At 39.0% G+C, this 21,421-nt stretch overlaps 1 protein-coding gene across 5 annotated transcripts in view; it reads right to left on the bottom strand.

Moving 5' to 3' along the window:
- Positions 1-8,482: 8,482 nt before the first annotated feature.
- PNPLA8 (patatin like domain 8, phospholipase A2) overlaps positions 8,483-21,421 on the bottom strand; it is a 35,956-nt gene continuing 23,017 nt past the window's right edge. For 4 of the 5 annotated variants that reach the window (XM_083699177.1, XM_083699176.1, XM_083699174.1 and 1 more), the window contains exons 8-10: positions 20,873-21,067; positions 12,018-12,213; positions 8,483-9,877 (exon numbers count right to left, since the gene is read on the bottom strand). In XM_083699177.1, the coding sequence (XP_083555303.1) occupies positions 9,603-9,877; positions 12,018-12,213; positions 20,873-21,067 (666 nt within the window). In that variant the 3' untranslated portion in view covers positions 8,483-9,602. Of the gene's footprint in view, positions 11,942-11,983; positions 12,214-20,872; positions 21,068-21,421 lie in introns of all 5 variants that reach the window. The other variant, XM_083699178.1, reaches the window with a different exon arrangement.

Genomic DNA, 21,421 nt, shown 5'->3' on the forward strand with positions numbered 1-21,421 from the left:
GCCGTCTGACAGGGCGCGCTGCCTCTCACAGCACAGACACGCGTCGCCGCTGCCATGCCCCCAAACCTGGGAGGGCGACGGTCAGCAAACGGCTGACAGAATTGTTATCTATCCCTCCCTACTGTTTAAGTTATGTAATGGGCGATAGGAAGCGGGACCTGTGTGTACCCCATTGTTCACAGAATTGTAGAGCTGGAAGGGACCCCCGAGCAGAGCTGTCAACGTTTCCATTTTATTAAAGGGAAATTCCCTTATTCCGAATAGGATTCCTCGCAAGAAAAGGGGAAAGTTGACAGCTATGCCCTCGAGGGTCATCTAGCTCAACTCCTTGCACTGAAGGAATCATAGGGGCCCAAGTCCTAGGGGCTGAGGTCCCTTCGCTACCCCCCAATAAAATATTTGAGGGGGTCACCCCCAAGTTGATGGACATTGGAATTCAAATGGTGTGTGTGCGTGCCATGTCATGAGATTGATTAATAATAACAATAATAATTTATACCATGCCCATGTGGCTGGGTTTCCCCAGCCCCTCTAGGTGGTTCCCAACAGAATATTAAAAACACAATAAAACATCAAAACATTAAAAACTTCCTTAAACAGGGCTGCCTTCAGGTGTCTTCAAAATTTTGCAAGATGGGGCTTACCTGGGCGCCCCAAATATTTTATTCGAGTTGGCACCCCGGCAGGAATCTCAGCTAGATCATACAAGGCATCTACTAAATAATTATTTGATCGCCAAATAAGTATTTCGTATCTCTACTGGATATATAAACCATTTGTCCAAACAAAGGCTAAGAAGAATGCACAAACTTTTTTAGTATCGGCAATGAATGTTTAAACTAGTCTGCATTATAAATTGCTGAATGACTAGTAGATTTATATGTGCACAAGCATGTATTCTTTAATGTTCAACACATTCATTCTTAAGCTGGCAAGCTATGACTGCCTAAGAATCTTGTGTGCAAAACCCAGTCTCAAACAGTAAAAGGCAAATCTTGTGCTATTTGGGCCATTAGGACTGTATGATACTGCCTGGGGAGGCATATTTTCCACCACCCTGCAATATGCACCCCATCTGTATATGCAATGTTACACACACACAGGTATTTAAGCAGGTATGTGGCTTACTTGTATCTTGCTGAATTGGGGCGCATTAATTCTTTGCAGAAACCACAGAGAAGAGAACTGTACTGTGGCAAAAAAATCAAACAACCTAGGACAGAGAGAGATGCAAGCAGAGCCACCCACCCACCCAAGAGTTTGTTTGAGCTGTCCACCAAGTACCCTGATGCCAGTGTGGTGTAGTGGTTAAGAGCGGTAGTCTCGTAATCTGGTGAACCAGGTTCGCTTCCCTGCTCCTCCACATGCAGCTGCTGGGTGACCTTGGGCCAGTCGCACTTCTTTAAAGTCTCTCAGCCCCACTCACCTCACAGAGTGTTTGTTGTGGGGGAGGAAGGGAAAGGAGAATGTTAGCCGCTTTGAGACTCCTTAAAGGGAGTGAAAGGCGGGATATCAAATCCAAACTCCTCCTCCTCCTCTTCTTCTTCTTCTTCTTCTTCTTCTTCTTCTTCTTCTTCTTCTTCTTGCAATGTTAGAATTGCTTGTTTAAATCTAATTCAAGGAAGCTGCATTTGAGTAATTTGTACACTGAAAGGCAGGATATAAATAATTGTAATAAATAACCTGTCTGATCAGTGAGAAATAAGGTTGCCTCACTCCACATAGGACATGTCCACAGAACAATGTTGCAAACGAAGAGTATATGGTCAGTGAATAATAAAATATATTGTTCATACTGGCTGCAGATTCTTCAACTGGAGAAGCCACTTTAACAGCCTTTGTATTATTGCACTATAGGAATTTGTGCACCTGCTAAATCCAGGTTGCTGTGATAGCACTCCTCCCACCTTGTATTTCAATAAGGACTTGTGCTCGCATTACAGGAAGGCACGATTTATATGTTCTAAGGCTGCAATTCTATGCCTACTTAGTGAAAGCAAATCCCACTGAACTCAGTGAGACATACTTCTAAGTAATTGTATAGGTTTGGACTACAAAGTCAATGCAACACATTCCAGAGCAAACTAAGCTCCACACCACTTCAATAACATTTTTTTTTACATGTATAATAGCTTTTTAAAGTTTGCTTTCTGTAAAAACAACTAACACTTTACATGAATAAACAGCTATCAGAAGTGAAAAATTTGCACGTTTCATTTTTTAAAACCCTTGAGTAATATTGTAGTGAAACGGAAATAAGTATCACACCAAAGAAAGATAAATGTGTCTATTGTAAGATGCTGTACTGTTTGGTGTGTGTGTATATATATATATATATATATATATATATATATATAGTAATGAGGTCTGGTTTTCCAGCATACCATCTACAGTATACCCTAATATAATGTGTTCAAAGAACTTGTCTAAGGGGGGAAAAAGCACTACAGTGTAGTCTTTTAGAAAATACACAAAGATAGTACTGTGCTATCTAGAATAGGGCACTTGAAAATAGTTACCACCAAATGTAAAGCTTTAGTGCAAAGCTGTTAATTAAGCCAAATCCAAACCAGAAAAGGAGTTAAAAGCAAGGCAGTACAACCCTGGAACAGAAGTTTAGGGGGATCTCTGCCATTCCCAAGTATGACACAAAAAGTTCTTGCTTCCTTAGATACAGCACGTTATTTTCCATGTCAACATTACAAATTCCTACGTAACTAGTTTCAATAAAGCTCAACAGAAAAAAAACAGAAAACCAGGATTTTATTAATGAATTGTAGGAGCAAAATGCAGAATCAGAACTAGGCATTAATGTTTGCACCCACTCCTCAACACTCTAACCCCTCTCTGAAGTAAGTGGAGTGTTTTGATGTTTGTACGTGGGAGAAGAGATGATTGGGTTCCAAGGAGGAAAACCTTGGAAAGCACTGCCTCAGCCTGAGAACAGAGCAAGGCTTAAGAAGTTTGTTAAAAGCTGAAATTGTTATATAAAAAAGCTGAAATTGTTATATGAAAACAATATCGTTATTTCTCAGAGAAAACACACAGTGCAAACTACAGAATGCCTACTTAAGATAGAGCAGCATAGAGTTCAATGGATCTTAACCCTAACTGAAGTGGGTATAGGATTTCAGCCATATTTTATTTAATGGAACTTAAATTACAACTTTCATAATGTATGTCCCAGGTCAATTTGCAAATGATGTTTTAAACAAAATAATAAATTTAGAACAAACCTATTAAAAAGCAACCTATAGCACATAATTGGGGGGGGGGGACCAACCAAGTCACTGAATTCAATGGACTTAAATCCAAATTTTGACAAGTGTACTTTCTGTATACTATAGTTGGATTATACTCCATACAATTAAAATAGCAATCAAAGTTGCAAAGTAAAAAGTAAAGTCATTTACCAACACTATTTTTAAGTACAAACTGTTAAAATACCTCAGAAAATAAGAATGCCTTAACCTGATCCCTGAGAGACAACCAAGTTGGTGATAGGTAAAGGAGGGGTTATTTTACCATAGTTTTGCCAGGATTCCCCCCCCCCCCCACTAGTGAAATACTAAGAACAGATGACACAGGCGGTGCGGTGAAAAAAAGAGGACCTCTAAATTTAGGCAGGAAACACAGCATGCTTTTAAATCTGTAGACTATAATTGTAAGTCTACAATTTTTACCAGCTGCCCTTAATAGAGAGCCTCCATCAAGACTAACTGGGCAAATTTTAGCACTACTAAAGCCATGGTCTTTATGGAAACAAAATAAGATGGTGGCTGAATAATACACTGGTCTGGTAGTCAGTTGGCTGCAGCATTCAGGCTACCAGCAAATCCAATGTAGATTGTGAAATACAAGCTAAAGATATGATTAATCTAAAACACATACATTTATCTCCTGGATGCCCAGCTGAATGAGTTGCTCCAAAGAGGAAATTCTGAAAATATAATGGTGAACCCTTCTCCATGAGAACAGCTTGCTTACAGGCACAAGGTTAAACCTTGCCACACAGAAAGAGCTGCATGAAGCTACCATTTGATTCAAGTTAAATGATGGTATTTAACCTTTCCTCCTTTTAGCACTACACAATTAGGTTTGCATCATTAGAACATAAGAGCACCACCAATGATTTTCTAATTGCTGTGTTACATAGCACTCTAATTTTTGCATGGTGATGCGCTGGGTTCTTGAAATGTGAAACAGGAAGACTGAAATTCCTCCCCAAAGCCCTGCAAGTTATTTGGTGTTTGCAGAGAAAAAACAACTTATGAGCAGTAACTGCAGTTGCAAGATTTTAGATGAAGGCTTAAGAGCTCTAATAAAAGATGAGACCATCTCTCTTATATTTCTTCTCCTCCATACCACGGAGAACATTCCTTAACAATTAATACGTATGACACTAACAACTTTAGAACCTGCACTGAATTTATCTTTCTGTTCTTTCCAAATTACTTACAAGCAAAATGGAACACTCCCCCCCCGCCTCTTATTAAGTAGACAGGCATAAGTGTGATTTATCACACTTGTATCCCACCTTTTGTTCCAGGAGCTGTACATCCCGCCCCACCTCCAATTTTATCTTCATAAAACTATGATGGGTCAGTCACCATCACAGTTTAATTTGGATTTACCCAGAAAACTACATGGCCAAGAAAAAAAAAGGTTGTTCACTAGGTATCTTGTTTAACAGGATCAGCCTGGAAGCAGTGACCACTCAGTCTACCTGACCCTGCCACATTGCCATTTTTATTCATCCAGAATGTAATGTTGTACATAAAACAAGAACAGTGGAACACTTTGCACAACTGCCTGAGGGACAGATCTCCATCAAGCTGACAAGTCTATCACTTTATGCATATCTTCAGGTTGTCCATCAGAGAAACTAAATCCTAATTAGCATTAGAAAAACTATACATTACCTTTAGGGCTAGGCTTTAGTGAAAACTCTGTTCTGTGAACGACCTCAAACAGTCCACAACTGCTATCCTTTGCATTTCAGTTCACTGCTATGCACAATGCATACAGACAGACTTAAGAGAATAAAACTTATAGAATTAAGCTGTCACAGCAATGCAGAGTAGAATGGAAAAGTCTCAAAAGGATTCATGACTAATAGCATCAAAAATAAATGTAGCATCTTTTTAAGAAAGGACAGAAACAGAAACAAAGTCAGACTAAACTGACATGTTTCAGTGCCAAATGATGCTTTCACACAGTAACTGGGAAATATCCAGCTAGTATCATACACATAGACTGGTATATATATATACGCGCAGGAAACACAACTTATAAATCCCTAAATCAGTGTCCAGCTTTAACAGGACGCATTCATTAGTGACAACTCTTACCTGATCCATTTGCCATTAAATATTTTAATCTTGTACAGATGGTTGCCAAAGGTACCTAGTCACTGAGCGTCAATTTTTGAAAAGATTTTTTTTAATGCATTTATTTGTTTCACATTTATAACCTAATCCCCCACCCACCACCATGTCCAAATTTAAGCATGCAAAGGAATACTAATTATTACAAATGCTTGTGCAAGTGCCTGGTGTATTGAGGGAACAGGATATAGGAATGGTTCATCAGACTGTCTTCCACAGCTAATGAAATAATTAAGGAATATATTCAGGCAGAGATGACCTAGCTAAATTTACAGCAGCCAACCACTATATCTTTATCGCAGGACTTTGGAGATCAAACAAGCTCTCTTACAAGTGCCTGATGGGGTAATTGGAAAGGTTAATTGTATAAGTCCAAGTGCAGCATTTAATCAGACTCTGAACAAAAACTGACTGGATAAGCAGCCAATTCATTTGAGATAAGAAAACTTAATACACCCTATTCCCTTCAGATAAGGCAGCACCAATTTGTTATCCCTGGCCTAAAACAGAGAGAGGAGCACCACGTTTAGTAGTCAAATGCAAAGTTATGCCACACAACCTACTTTTACAAAATCTTCAGATACTTCTTGAACGTAAATACACACTAACCTACATATGATATGAAAAAAGGCTTAACATTCTTCAGTTAGTATAATGAATCTCAAATGGCATTTTACTCATACCCTGTGGAATACTCAGGCACAGGATTACAATTAAAAACAGTTTTAAAGGAATTGTAGACAGCACACACCGTATCTTATCTGCATTCAACAATAAATTATTTCATCAATATTTCAGACGGATCCTATGATTAAAAAATGATTTGTTTTTCTTTGGGAACTGAATTTGCCAAGTTTATGAAGGGAAGGCAAAGTATTTTATTGCCGTATTTTAGAAAAAATGCAAAAAAGCCATGAAGGCTTGATGTGTGGAGCATTCTCAAATTAGTGCATACTTAAATTAGTGTACATTGTCATTTCTAGCTGACAGTGTGACTTTAAGGAGTTTTCAGAAACACCCTTGCTTTTTCATTCACAACTGGGTGCACAGAACAAGTTTTTTTTTTTAAGAAACATTTATAGCAGACACAGCTAAAATATGCCAAGTCATTTCAGGTGCATCGTTTCAATTTCAGAAAATGGTTCCTTTCCTACAGAACTGTTCTTCCCCATTTTTCATTCCCATTCCCTCATGAGAGCATCAAGCCGTGAGCTGCCAAATTCCAAAGAGCAATAATGGTTTGGGGAAACAGTCACATTGTGGATATATAAAAAACAAGAATGGAAGCATTTATGAGACAGCCAGTGTGGTGTAGTGGTTGTAGTGTTGGACTAGGCGCCTGGAGACCAGCATTCAAATCCCCACTTAACCATGAAACTCACTGGGTGACCTTAGGCCAGTCGTCGTGTTTCAGTCAAACCTACCTCACAGAGTTGTGGGGATTAAATGAGGAGGGGGAGAACTATGTATGCCACCTTAAGTTCCTTGGAGGAAAAGTTGGGATATAAATGCAAAAAATATTTACACAGAAATAAAAGACAGAATAGGGACATGGGTGGTGCTGTGGGTTAAACCACAGAGCCTAGGACTTGCCGATCAGAAGGTCAGCAGTTTGAATCCCCACGACGGGGTGAACTCCTGTTGCTCGGTCCCTGCTCCTGCCAACCTAGCAGTTTGAAAGCACGTCAAAGTGCAAGTAGATAGGTACCGCTCCGGCAGGAAGATAAATGGCATTTCCGTGCGCTGCTCTGGTTCGCCAGAAGCGGCTTAGTCATGCTGGCCACATGACCCGGAAGCTGTACACCGGATCCCTCGGCCAATAAAGCGAGATGAGCACCGCAACCCCATAGTTGGCCACGACTGGACCTAGTGGTCAGGGGTACCTTTACGTTACTAAAAAATAGAATAAAAATTGGCATGCACAGCTGAGTTATAGTCCTGTCCGTAAAGCTTGCTCCTTCTGGGATTCTAAGCATAATATATATCAAGAAACAAAGGGTTGTATCCAAGCCATACTCCAAGTAGATCTTTTGAAATCAATAGACACAGCATACCTTGAATAGGTCTTCGTTGGATACAACTCAATAACACGCCCTGCTAGTCTAGCATTCTGTTCTCACAGTGGCCAACCAGATAGATGCCCATGGGAAGCCTACAGAAGCAGGACTTGAGTACAACAGCATTCTGCCACTTGTGATTCTTAGAAGCTGATACAGTATTCCAAGACATGCTACCTACGATAGTGGAGGTGGAACATAGCCTCTTTATTCTCAATGAATCTGTCTAATCCTTTTTAAAGAAGCCATCCAAGTTGGTGGCCTTATAGCCAATTAAAATAAGAACCACCCTGCTGGATCAACCCAAAAGTTCATCTAGCTGAGAAGGGGACAAGCAGGAATTGAAGGCAAGAATTCTCTCCCAGGGTTGCTCCCCAGGCAACTGGTCTATGGAGGCAGAATATTTCTGAACCTGGAAATTGTATACAGGCGGGAACCATTTTAGGCACGGCTGATTGATGCACAGGTCCTTTTGGAGCTGGAAGGCAAGTGGATAGAGGCAGACCAGAATGGGGCACACTTATATGCACTTGGCCAACACACAGGGGCTAGGAATGCAACCCCCATGCGTAATGTTTGCTGCCTGTATAGCCATCATAACCAACGGCTATGGTCTTTTTAATCCAGTACTAACAAGCTAACTGACAGCAGTGGTCCATTATTTTTTTTCAACTAGGTATTTCTGATCTTAACAAAGTGCTTAACCATAGATGTCATTGCTTAAGCCAAATATGTTACATATTGCCAAGTCTGTGTCTGACTACCAAGATCTCACAAACAAGCCTTCCAGGAAGGAGATTTTTAAGGGCGGCATGCAAGGCATTCATTGGGTTTATGAATAAACACAACTTGAGAGTGTTTGAAATCCCCCATTGCCACTTTAGCGTATCAGAATGAACCATGATTAGCACAGATGAGTCTTTTTTAGAGTTATCTTAAACACTGGTACTGAAGTCATGTTGACTGCTAACTGGAGTGTACAAAGTTACACAAGCTTAAAACTCAAGTCTTTGAGCAATTCAGGCACAGAACATGAGGCACATGAGTAAACCTGTTTATTTATTTTTTACCAGTAACTAGACACGGCTTAGTATACATATCACTAAATAAATCATACAGTACTATGAACATATAAGAAATCATGTTACAAATTTATTTTCTTACTTTCAAGACATGAGTTTGTGTTGTTTTTAGACAGGGAATTACTCTGGAATAGAACCTTTGAACTTAAAAATTCTGAAAAATATAGGTAGGTTGCTACTGTAGACCTTACCGTAATCAGCCAAATACTGATAATGTAAACTGGATAAAATATTGAGACCCAATGCACAATATACAAAGCATTTTAACATTATTTTAAAATACAAAAAAATTGTTGACATGCACAGACTTTGTGATTAGGCAATTAAATTGCCATTAAATAGACGGGATGGCATTTAGTGGCAGTGCCAAGAACCTGTAGAATACTGCAGGTTTATAATACATTGCAATCCAATCTGATATCAGAGCAGTTTTATTTATTCTGGCGTAAGTGCTTTGTAGAGCAGGCTGCCCAGTTGGTTTGTTTCCTCTTACATCAAAAACATTTTTAGTTAACAGGTAAACCACATTTTGTTTTTGTCATCATGATTTTGGTCTGCCTTTCCAACACATAACAAAATTTGTGTCCCATAATTGTCACAAATTTAGGCAGACCCCTAACGAATGTCAGATAAAAAAAACCAAGCCATACCAGAATTGTACTTCTGAGGAAGTTTAGGAACAGATATCCAATAAAATCTACAGTCAAGAACTGAAAAAAACCAGACATGAATCCCTAGATTCCACTGCATAAGTAGAATGCACCTCCACCAATGCAAAAAGGTGTGCAAAGGTCATCATTACCCTCATCTGAATCCTGCAGAAATCTACCTTCAATCTAGCCCAGGGCTCTAGATTGGGGGAACAGGAGGGGAAAGAATAAGAGATTGTGGCAACTTCCCTGTCTGCTTTAAGTGCCATTGGTGTGTCACTGCTGACTGAAGTACTTTCCCCCAGCCTATCATGTTCATTATAATCACGAGTAATTACATAATGACTAATAAATGTTGATCCCTTTTAGCACAGAACGGATTTCTGAAACAAGGTCCACACCTGAGACTTTACAAACTTTTCATATTCACAATTTGGAAATAATTGGAAGCCCTTCATACATGTCAGATTTTAATCTTATCCAGTCGTTAAATTTCTGCAAAGTTGTTTTCTCCTGGGCTAATATTTTAGCAGCTTTTTTCAGTTTTTCTTCATTTCTTTCTAAATACCGGATGCCATCAGTCCTCAGCTGATTCAGCTTTTCTTTGCGATTTTCATCCAGAGCTATATCTTCATTCATCATAGGATTAAATCTGAAGTAGGTGTCTGAAGGCAGAAGGGCATCCAGCATAGTGTGGACTTCTAGTTTTAAAACCAACACAAGAAAAACAAAACATTAGCTTGGGAAGACACATGCAAACTTTACTTAAGAATGAGGAAAAGGTTGAGGTGTAGCACCTGCTCCCCAAATTTAAAGAGGTATCTACTTACCATTGTCTTACTTATCAATGATGACAACCTTACTTTAAAAATATTTATTTGAAAGTAAAACAGTTGTTTTAAAATAAAGCACAGTCTAAGGGAGGCATGCTTCAGCCTGGAATGTGGTATTCAAATAAACTTGGTCAGTAAGTACGTGTACCTGTGGCACTCAATAGCCCATGGTGCTCATTTGTTACTGAAATTTATACACATAAATGTGATATAGATGCATACCCAATTATTTCTGTTCAGAACATTTTTACATGCAGCTCTACATTCTAGGAAGCCAGGTAACATGAGGCCATATCCACACAATGAACCAAACATTACCTGGCCCACTGCATCCCCACATTTGTATCAGAGCCACCCCATGGGGCCCACCTTATTTCTGGGATTTTAAGATGTTTTAATGATGTAACTGCCCTGGGACATTAGGGTAAAGGGTAGAATGAGGAATAATAATAATAATAATAATAATAATAATAATAATAATAATGTATTTTTAAGCAGCCAACTCACAGGAAATAATGTATCTTCACCTTTTGACTTTTCTGTTTAGAGGTGAATATTGCACGGTGACATTACTGGCTATGGCTATGTATGTAACTAACCAATCATTACAACAACCCCAGAAGCAGAAAATCACATAATGCCTAGCCCACCGTTTGACCAGAAAATCAGAACTTTCATTGTATTCTGACTCTCGTAAATGGGGCAAAAGAGGCTCAGCTGTTACACAATAAATTTTAAAGCCAGGCGATTGCCAACAGTAAGGCACTTCTCTGGCCACAGGAATACAATTTTGGGATTTGCGACACCTTCTGAGTAGCCAAATCCTTGCTGAAATGCTACACCTGGCTCTTTAAGTAATAATAGTAGTAATCATCATCATCAACAACAACAGATCTAGAGCAACAGGACTGTGAGACGCAGTTCTCTTCCCCGGCTCTTCTATGATCTATGCTAGCCTTTCCCAATATGGTGCCTTCCTTGTGTTGCTAGGTTACAGCTCCCATCAGTCCCAGCCAGCATGGAAGGGGATGCGAGTTGTGGTCCAAAACATATGGAAGCCACCAAGATGGCCTTTCTCATAAAATATCTTATATGGATTTCACACTAAAAACAATTACACAACTTCACTTTTAAAAGTCACCTGTTTTAAATTAGTGCCTCTCTTCACAGCAACACAACACGACTATGCAATTTATCTTCTGGTGGTATTCTGTATCAATCCCAGAAGGTTTTCAGTTTTAAAAGAGGCAATGTGTTGCTGGTTCAAGTCAAACAAGTCCTTAAAAATAATTTAGATGTGCAGAATGGAGGGAGATAGTGCTTTTCCACCAATATCAAAATAGGAGATTTAGAATTATGTTGCTACTTAACCACTACTCCCAGCATGCTCAAACCTATACCAGTCCTTGCCATGATTATTTTAATGCTCATTCTGGCATCCCTCCTGAATTTCAAGGCAAGCAACACCTCCATCAGCACTATGGCCCATTTTTAGATATGATGTATTCATCAATCAAAGAGAGCTTAATAACAGCATAATCAAGGTACAGTCTCAAGCAGTTAATTTAAATGCATATTTGGCATGCTTTATCATCAGCTGCCAGCACAATCCTTATTCACCAAATATCCAGTGAAATATATTAGTCTGACAAAAAGGCTAAACCTTAAATGTATCAAACACACAGACTCATACACAGACTGATTTAGCACAATGCATTCTAATTCTCTTTTTATGCTGGCTTTGTATATGAACTAAACCCCAAATCCTCACATGGATGGCGGGAGATAGGGATTAACAAAATAATCTCAATTTGAACAAAGATTATGAAACATGCCCTTGATGGAAACAGAATGTCCTTTGATGTTTTGACTACTGGTAAATCATTTTTTAAAAATATCCATGTATGCTATGCTATTCCTAGTCATGAAAACCTGCATTTTAACTCTCCAAAGAGCTACGAAAAGGCATAATACGAAAACAAAACAACCTTAGCCAGTAGGTACCAACCTTCAGTATCAGTGGCACTGCTGATGACATTAGTCAATTTAGCTTTCAGACTTGTATAGGTGACGTTAGGTTTCCCTTCATTTTCATATCGACCTGTTCCCAGGGATATTACACACTGTAGTGGAACATTTGGCCAAAGACACTTGCATTCGTGCACTGCTAAAGCTGTAGGATTATTTAAAAGCAGGCCTCCATCCTGTGAATAATAAAAAAGGAACAAAAGCAAGGGGTTCATAACTATAGGCGTATCATTAAAATATTACAAGATTCAAATAAAAAGTCCCAGTGTTCTGTTTTTATTCGCTTTCTGACAATACTGAAGCAAGGAAGCTACTTAAAATATACTGCTGCTGTACATGCTCAATTTAATTAGTAATGCTACTCTATGGATTCTATGTGACTGGTAAATTTTGTTTCTAAACATGTACGGTATCAATAGCTTTAGGTAATTTAAACTAAGTAAAATATATACATTAATATTAAACAATCATTCCTTTGATGAAAGCCTCAGGCAGACAGAACAGCCATAGCTTTAGATGAGAGCACAAAACTGTTGAACTATGGAGGCTTCAGTCTACTAGTAAAGGGTACTGCTCTGTTCAGGGTACCCGTCACTCCGTTGCCCTAGTTCTTCTTCTGTTTCTTCCCAGCACAATGGCCAGCAATTCTGCGCCTACAAGCATGCTCAGTCCTCACTGGTCTACTCTAAAGCATACATCCAATGCTTTAAATTTTAATCATAATAAAACAGATATTGAATCAGTTTGTACATCAACTACTGCATGGACACTTCTTTTGCACATAGATTGATTGTAGTTATGTTTACTACAAGCCTAGAATATAAGCCAAATAGCCTTTTCAGACATTTTATTTCTACTAGTTCAACAGGACCTATGTTGAGCCTTTCAGAAACCTACAAAAAAAAATTGTTTTGCAGGGAGTGCTTGTAGCCTTTTAGCAGCTGGCAACAGAATCATATTTTAGTGGTACAAGACACTGCAAACAAACATTTCCACATAAAATATTAAAGAGTTCTTCGTGCACAAATACATAAATTGTCTGCTGAAACCCTGCTGGAGCTATAGTTGTGCCTCCTATCCTCCAGCAAAAAAGCAAAAAAATAAAATAATAATCTTGCATCCTAGTGTGATGGGAGTAGCTTTTCTCCAATAATGGCATTGACATTTTTTGAGGGAGGGGGCAGAACTACCCATACAACCAACTGCAGGTATTGCTGTCTATGAAACGGGCTCTGAAATTTAGATCACTTTCCCCCTTGAGATTGTAATACGCAAAACCAAATTCTGTTTCCAAAGGCATGCAAAGACAAGTGTTGTTGGTTTTTCTATGGGACTAAATATTTTTTTTTAACTGTTCTAATTCTAAATTTATCACATCACACCACAAGAATATCCAAATCACATCTACTTAATATATTGTTCAAACTGCAGTCCAATGAATTCTTTATTGAAAACAGAAACTCTTTTTTTCCACAGCTGCAGTAGATAAAGTAGGATGCAGATCATTGGCCTGTTGAGAAAGTCCTTTGATTAAGCTTTCAATACAATCTACAAAAGCTTTTTGAACTCTTTCTGGACCAATTAGTATATTGTGCCTTCAGCAGAAGTAAGAAGAACAGTAGCCTCTTAGTGCACATTTTAAAATTTTGGCTAAAATCAGATTTCGCCTCAGCACCGATAGTAAACACTGTGTTTGCGCTATGAATAAGTCTACTGAATTCAGTTTAATACCCTGGTTCTTTTAAAGCTGAAGATAGTAAATATTAGCAGCAGCATCCACTTGGGATATGTAACATTTAATTTTAAGCAGACCAGATTCATATAACTCTACATCATGTGTGCTACAACAGTCTAAAGGCATGATCCTGCAAAGACCTTTTAAGGCCTACTGAGGGCAAAAAGTCACATTCCACCCGACAGTTGTGAAAGGGACAGGAAAGACAGCTAAGGCCTCTCGGTCAGCCTGGCTAGGGCCAACTGCCACTAGGGCTGCCCCTAATGAAACTGACCCCACCAGTAGCCATTCTGTCTGGGTTCCCACAGCACCACCACACGGTACAATGCTACGAGTTTTAAGAAGCATGTAAAACTACCAAATCCTAATGTATTTTCATTATATAGAACACAGGAAAACCTAAGTGGACAAAAGCTACACAGCTTTCATATGAGCTTGTTAAATGGATGTTTCCGTCTGCAAAAGGGAGATGGCCAACTTGTGCTCAAAAGGGCAAACAAGAGTTCACAAAAGCTCAGTTTTGAATATTTAACGTATTGCGGCTTTGCTTATGCTCTAATCGCAGTTTCTATTTGCTTTCATAAATACAGAACATAACTGAGGATCTGTTTAACCACAGTTTGATCATTTGTTTAATGCTTTGCATCGCTAAAGGTTAAAGCTGAGTTTAAAATTTCACACGAGTAGACCAACCACATAATGGCATCTTTAAATCTCATATTCCTAGATACTTTAAAGTGTAGAAAAAGTGTTATGATGGATGCCCGTCTCTTTGAACTGAATGATCTAGCAACAGCCATATGAAGTGTATGCACAAGTCTTGGATTTTATTCAACTGCGTGGCAACTGGCCAAAATTGACAAGCACTTCATTCCATTTATTCTCTTTTCACTTCTCATGTTGCCTTTCCTTGCCCTCTATTTTGTCTTCCCTGCTCCCTATTTATTCTTATTCCAACTGCAAGTTTCTCTCTTCACTAGTCCCCAAATATACATGAGCCACCCCTGCCTCTCTTTGTACTCTTGCATTCTTACATTGATCCCTTGCCCCGCTGTTGCCATAAGCACACTGGGAACATTTAAAATGTTTTATGCCACTTTTGGCTGTGAATTAAATTCAAATTTAATGCTTTGACAAAAAAGAAAAAAGTATTTGACAGCTATTGCAATCGTCAACACAGAGCTTTGATCTCCAGGCCCTTTCTGGTATAAAAGTATCTGCTTATTTTTAGATTGTGACTTCTAAATGTCAGACTGGCAACTGCCAAAGGAATTTATCTATGCCACTTTTTTATTATTATTTAAGAACTTTTTTTAAGTGTGAAAGAAATTATGGGGCAGAACACTGTCACTTCTAACTTAGCTTTGTTTGTTCCTTGCCAGATCAAAGACAAGGTTTTCCTTTCTCTTTCTCTCTTTTTTAAAAAAGAAGTTCCATGTTATGTGCTTTACTCAAAACATGTACATAGCAGTAAAGAGACAGAAACCTAAAAGTTAAATTCCCCTGAGACCCATGCTTTAAAAACTTGCATTTCTTCCTTTAAGAGCTATCCTGATTTCCTTCTCCATTTCTCACAAAGTGCTGCAGACCTCCCTGCTGTTCCTAGTGGGTGATGGGGAGGACATTACTTAATATGCATGATTTTTAGACGTTGCTGGGAATTTTACCAGTTGTCTTCTTTAAGATTTCAGAGCTCATACACTCAAGAAAATAAATTCTATTCTTCCTATTTAGTATTTTACTGCCTAGTCTAGGACAACTGGTGGCAGCAATTTTTAGAACGTTCTGTTGGTACTAGAATATTTGGTACTGTAACAAGTGGCATCAGGACACCTTTGGCAACAAAAACCAGGGCAAAATACATCCATCCTAAACTCAACAGGAGACTACTAATTAAGACTTTAAAATCTTGTTACTCATTTTCAACAGCACTGTACATGTAAAGCCTATTGTGCATTTTCTTTTTCAATAAAAAGCCGGAATTTCAAGTTACACTGTACCAGGCACTTTCTTCCTTTTCCTAAAACACAGGTTTTTTTACTTTGACACAGTGAAGTTATGTGAACTGAGTCCCATGGCACTGAAAGATGCGATTTAGCAAAGCCAATTCCAATACTTGGAGTTTGCTAGCTCCATAGCAACCATTTCACCTCAATGCCTGCGCAGACATGCTTTGCATTTCGAGTTCATTTTCACAGACTTGCTCTGTTTACCTTCATTGTGCTTGTGAAAAAGAAAACTCCAAACTAGCCAAGGGAATATTCACTTACAGAATTGTTCTATTTAAAAATTAAATTCAGCATTGAAATATGAATATTGAGCTTCTGCTATATGCAGAAGGGGTTTTTAAAATTGCTGTCTTCTGAGAATTTTAGCACTTTCTTTTGTCTGATAAATATAGGATGGCACAGTCAAGGTATAGAATGATAACAGAAGCGTTAATGGAATGACATTCTTCGTTACATGAGCATCTTTCAATCACACCACTGAATTGTGGATTTTTATTTATATAAACAAATTAAGACTGATCTTTAACATTTATTGGTATGCCTTGGACTCCCATAAAAGTTGTGTGTTCAATAAACACTCGCTTAGCACAAAAGATGTACTTTTGCATCACTTAAGACTTACAACTATTTCTATATTATTTAAAATGGGAATTAATACTTGAACAACAGCAGAAAAACGACACCACCACAATACTAAACAGAAAAGGGCATTTCAGGGAAAAGAAAGGACATTAGTTCAGGTTGTCTTTAAAACTGGGCAAAGCCAAAGTCTCTACTTAACTGTCTTAGCTACAGAGTTCTAGTGTCCACTCCCTGTTCACTAGTGTTACCAAATCACAGTTTGGTGACACCTTTGTAGTCCGTGGAGTTCCAAGTTCACACCTCTCTCATTTTTGATGGCAAGCACAATATTGCCTCTAAACAGATGAGGAATAAAAAGCATCTCTGGACTACACTGCAAAGAGGTATTAAGGGTACCAAAACCATGTCTGGGTTAGCAGCTGACAATCCCATCCCAATTCCATAGCTGCCCTCAACGCACACAGTTCTATTCCCTGCCAATTTCCAGAATTTAATACCATGGCAGAAAGGCATGGGAGACATTCCTGGGAGAAAGCACTCTTATCATGTTCCAGTATTCATACCCAGCTTAAGTCCTGTTACTAGAAAATGGCCAAGGAGATGAAATCAAGCACCCTTAGCTCCATGCCACAAATAGTAGAAGGTCCCCCCCCCTCCATGTCTATCAATTTTTAAAAACTTGAGCCCGTGATATGATAGAAATGCTTCTTGTGTTTTGTTAATCTCCAATGATATTTCAAAAATTATCCTACGTATCTGACACAGTGATCCTAAGAGTGAAGCATGGGCATAACAGGACAGACCTTGCATAAAATCTTAAAATTCTCATGTGGATATAAAGTCAATTGATAAAGGCAAGAGAAGGGAACAAAAACAATATTTAATTGTACATTTGTTGGAAACAGGCTTCCATTTACTGTTATGAAACGAAAGCTGTGAAAACGTTTCAGCAAGGGTCGCACTCTTCCTTGTCCTATATACTCGTCCTGATACAATTGTTTTACACATATGGAATTATTTAATCATTCTTAATTTTTGTTATGTATGGAGTCCTTTTTACATATGGAGGTTTATTATTATCTTTTTTTTTTTAACCGTGAAATTGTTTCAAGGTATTTTATGGGAAGCAATTCATAAAAGGACTCAAAGAAATACAAGTTGCGACAAAATTATATTGGGCTTGCTTGCCAAAAGAATTAATTCTTCTTCGTGTCAGGAGCCAGTTGCCATTCTGTACGGCAGAGGAACATATAACACTAATCCAGGGTAGCTAGGAGGATGCTTTCCAGATGCAGTTGAACTACAGTCCCATCATCCCTGACCACTGGCTGCAGCTGCTCAGAGTTGCTGGACTCTCCTTCATTGGAGGATTTTAAGCAGAGGTTGGATGGTCATCTGCCATGGATGCTTTAGCTGAGATTCCTGCATTGCAGGGGGTTGGACTAGATGGCCCTTGTGGGTCCCTTCCAATTCTATGATTCCATGAAGCCCAACACCTGGAAAACTCTTACAGTATCTATCAAACACCAGTATGAAAATGAGTTTGGTTGTGTAACACACAGTCAGTGCAGGAAGTATTCTAAGCAGATGGCAGATTATAAAAGGTGTTACAAAGAGAAAAATACTGGCAGCTGTTGCAGCGACTGTGACAATTAAATTTAAGTACAGCAATCCAGTGTCTTGTACCATGCAGGGAACTCTGAGAACAAGAGAAGGGGAGTGGACTGGAAGGTTTTACTACATCCTAAGTGGTCTGATCTCACCCCCTCCCCATTCTTCCAGAGAAATACTTTTTCAAGCACAGGAGGAAATAAATCAGGGCTTTGGGAAAAACAACAACAAAGCAGCATATCTATACTATCCTGCTTGCCTGGAAGATAATGCTTCCCAAGATTTGTTCTGAAGCACTGTTCACTTCTGAGTCACAATAAAAAACCCCCCAAAATACAAAATGTTCCTCACTGCGGAAGTTAAGTCTTCATGAGTTGGAAGGTAACAGAAACTGTGACCCTTAAATGTAACAGTTGAAAACAGATCTTGAGTAAAGCCTATTCTCTTTGTGTCACAAGCTCCCTTTTAAGATCTGAACAGCACAGGGTTTTCCTATGCTTTTAGCAGCTGCTTGCAACATTTTGAGAGATGTAGCATTTCCCCCCTTTTATCTACTTGTTTCATATACCACAGAATCCCAGCCCTGCCACAATCCAGAGATCACTGATCATTATTTATACCTCCCGGTGGGTGGTATTTCAGTCTATACTGACTAATTGCTGTCTGGGTTGTTGAGAAAGTTCACTGGCCACAACAGTTCTATTTATTGACAAGTTGGAAGAAGGAGCAGCGTCTGTAACACTCTTTGCATCAATCTGCATGTGCTACGGGAATGCAGATTCTCTTAACTTCTGCTTCCTCAAAACCAATGTGAACCATACAAGCCTAGGAGTGCATGCATTAAGTATGTTAAGAAAAATGTATAAAATATGCTAAGCGATGCAATAATGAATAATGATATGCCTTGCATGGTCATTTGTCATGCTGGCTGAGGCTGTTGGGAGCTGGAGTCCAATGATATTTGGATGGCCACAGGTTTCCCAGCCCTGCCATATAGAACTAACCACCACATATCCTTAAGCTTTTCTTCAGAAACCACCGTTTGTAAACATCACTTGATTTTAAACAAAACTGCTACCTACTACAAAAAGCAAAAAGCAAACGTGAACAATTTGATAACAGAAACTAGCAGGAAAATAAATTAAGTAGCGACAGAGACACGTATTAACAACAAATATCTCTTAAGAGCTTCATCATTCAGAGTGCCTTCAGGTGTCTCTGGAGAAGCCATTGCGTAAAGCTGGCATTGCCACCAAAGAAGTCCTCTTCAGACAGACTCCTGCTGAGCTTCAGTCAACAAGGGCACTCAGAGAGAGGATCACAGCTACTGAACTGAGAGCACAAGGGAGTATATACAGTGGACGCTCAGGTTGCGAATGTGATCCGTGCAAGAGGAACGTTCACAACCTGCAGCACCGCATCTGCACACATGTGGGCTGCGATTCAGCACTTCTGCGCATGCACGACCACCAAAACCCAGAAGTAACCCATTCTGGTACTTCTGGGTTTTGGTGCGTCTGTAACCTGAAAAAACTCAACCTGAGGTATGACTGTACAGGGGAAGACAAGAACCTAGGGTCGAAGCAGTTTGAAGGCTTTGCTAGCTAGGAATCAGCACACTGCCCCAAGAAAAATTCCATTGCTCAACAGACTGCATGCAAATATGGAGAACAAACGGAGGTATTAATTTAGTTCTATGCACCAGAGATCTGGGGGAGGCTGCTGCAGGGAAAAGGAAGGAGAAAGTGGTGAAGTGATTTTCTCCAATTCCCCCTTCTTTCTGCAACCCGACACCCCAACAGAGCATCTTCTCAGGGGGCAAAGGAGGAATTAACAAAAGTAATTCTCGATCCTCAAGTGGGAGGATAACACAAACAGAAAACCATCAACGGGATCTCTGGGCTGAACCCTCTGTGTCTAGTTCAACTAAAACTTAATCACATTTCAGCTGAATTTAGTCTATGGCTAAGATACCTTTCAATGTAATCACTATTTATTGTTTACTTGACAATTTAATATTTATCTTTCATATTTATAAACACTTGTGACATCTGTTTGTTTTAGCTTTGTGCTGCATTTTAGTGCAGCAATTTTATTTCATACTGTCTTCTAAAAATTGCAATCCATCTTGAGGTTCCTGTTGGGAGGTGGGATATATGAACAGAATTCTAAGAGCGGTTTCCATTTTTCTTTTAGGGGAAAAATGTCATACTGCTGGTCTGGTTTTCATGCCCCTTCCTCACTGAAATCTCTTTTAGCAAATTAGCAACATATGAAGCAGCCATAAGACTCTCAATATTGTCACACATCAAAGGACTGGTATACTTAATAAACTGGTTCATTAGGCAGGAGGCAGAACTAAATGCAATGAATTTTTAATGCCACATATCAAAGGACTCTTCCATTCAATGAAAACATTAATTAGCATCAGCATACAACTCTCACAGCAGTTGCCCTGGCATTAAAGTTTGTCAGCATACCTTGAAACACACAGGGCTTTGCTAGAGATCACAGAACTATGAAACCTTTATTGTAAGGTTAAGCAATTCACCAAAATCAGAAGTCTCTTTGAACTACTGAAATCAATACTGCAGTATGAACAGTGAATAGTGTTTCACTGCCTGAATTCATGGCAAGGAGCCATGATTAATCTTGCTTCCCTAGTGCACATGCTCTTATCATACATATGTAACATATGTCTAAATCATGCCTGCATCATATAAGGTACATACATAAGGCTCACTTTAAAGCAATATGTGAAATGAGCTGCAGTCTTGTTTGATAGTATTTGCTGTTAAATAATTAATCCCATTTTAACTCCCATTCTCCCCTCGATCAATTTTGTCTAGAAAGAAATCTAATTATTATTATTTAAAGAAAAGCAACATTACAACCAACCTGATGAAGGTCATGGCCCAGCGCATACTCCTGGAAGTAACCTGGTGCAGCAGATGATGCTCTGATAGCTTGCCATAATTTATACTGGCAACTTCCAGGATAGTGAGACTTGACTCCGGGAAGGTGATTGTAATTCCTAAATACAAAGGCTTTCAACGGTGTCCCTCTGCTTACAATGGTGCTTATTGCAGCCACCTGACAAGAACAGGGAAACAAAACATTAAATGAAGCCGATAACTGTTTCCTACGACTTCAGTGGTTAGAAATGGGACACATACACCTTATTAGACAAACTTTATTTTCACACTCAGTTATATGACAATGTTGACGGCCAGGTGTCTTAAATGGTCTTATCAGTCTAACACTTTGATTAGAGGATGCCATAATAGTTAAGGTTTTATAGAAGTGCTTCAGTAGTTTAAAGTACACATAAGAGAAAACCAATATTTACTGATCAATGGGGAAAATGTAACACATGGCACTTGTTATGAACAGTTAACTGAGATTTGACAGCCCCCATTACCTGAATTTTGGAGAAGGAAAAGTTAT

Source organism: Podarcis gaigeae (genome assembly GCF_964106915.1).
Source record: "Podarcis gaigeae genome assembly, chromosome: 10".
In the NCBI taxonomy this organism is placed as follows: Eukaryota; Metazoa; Chordata; class Lepidosauria; order Squamata; family Lacertidae; genus Podarcis; species Podarcis gaigeae.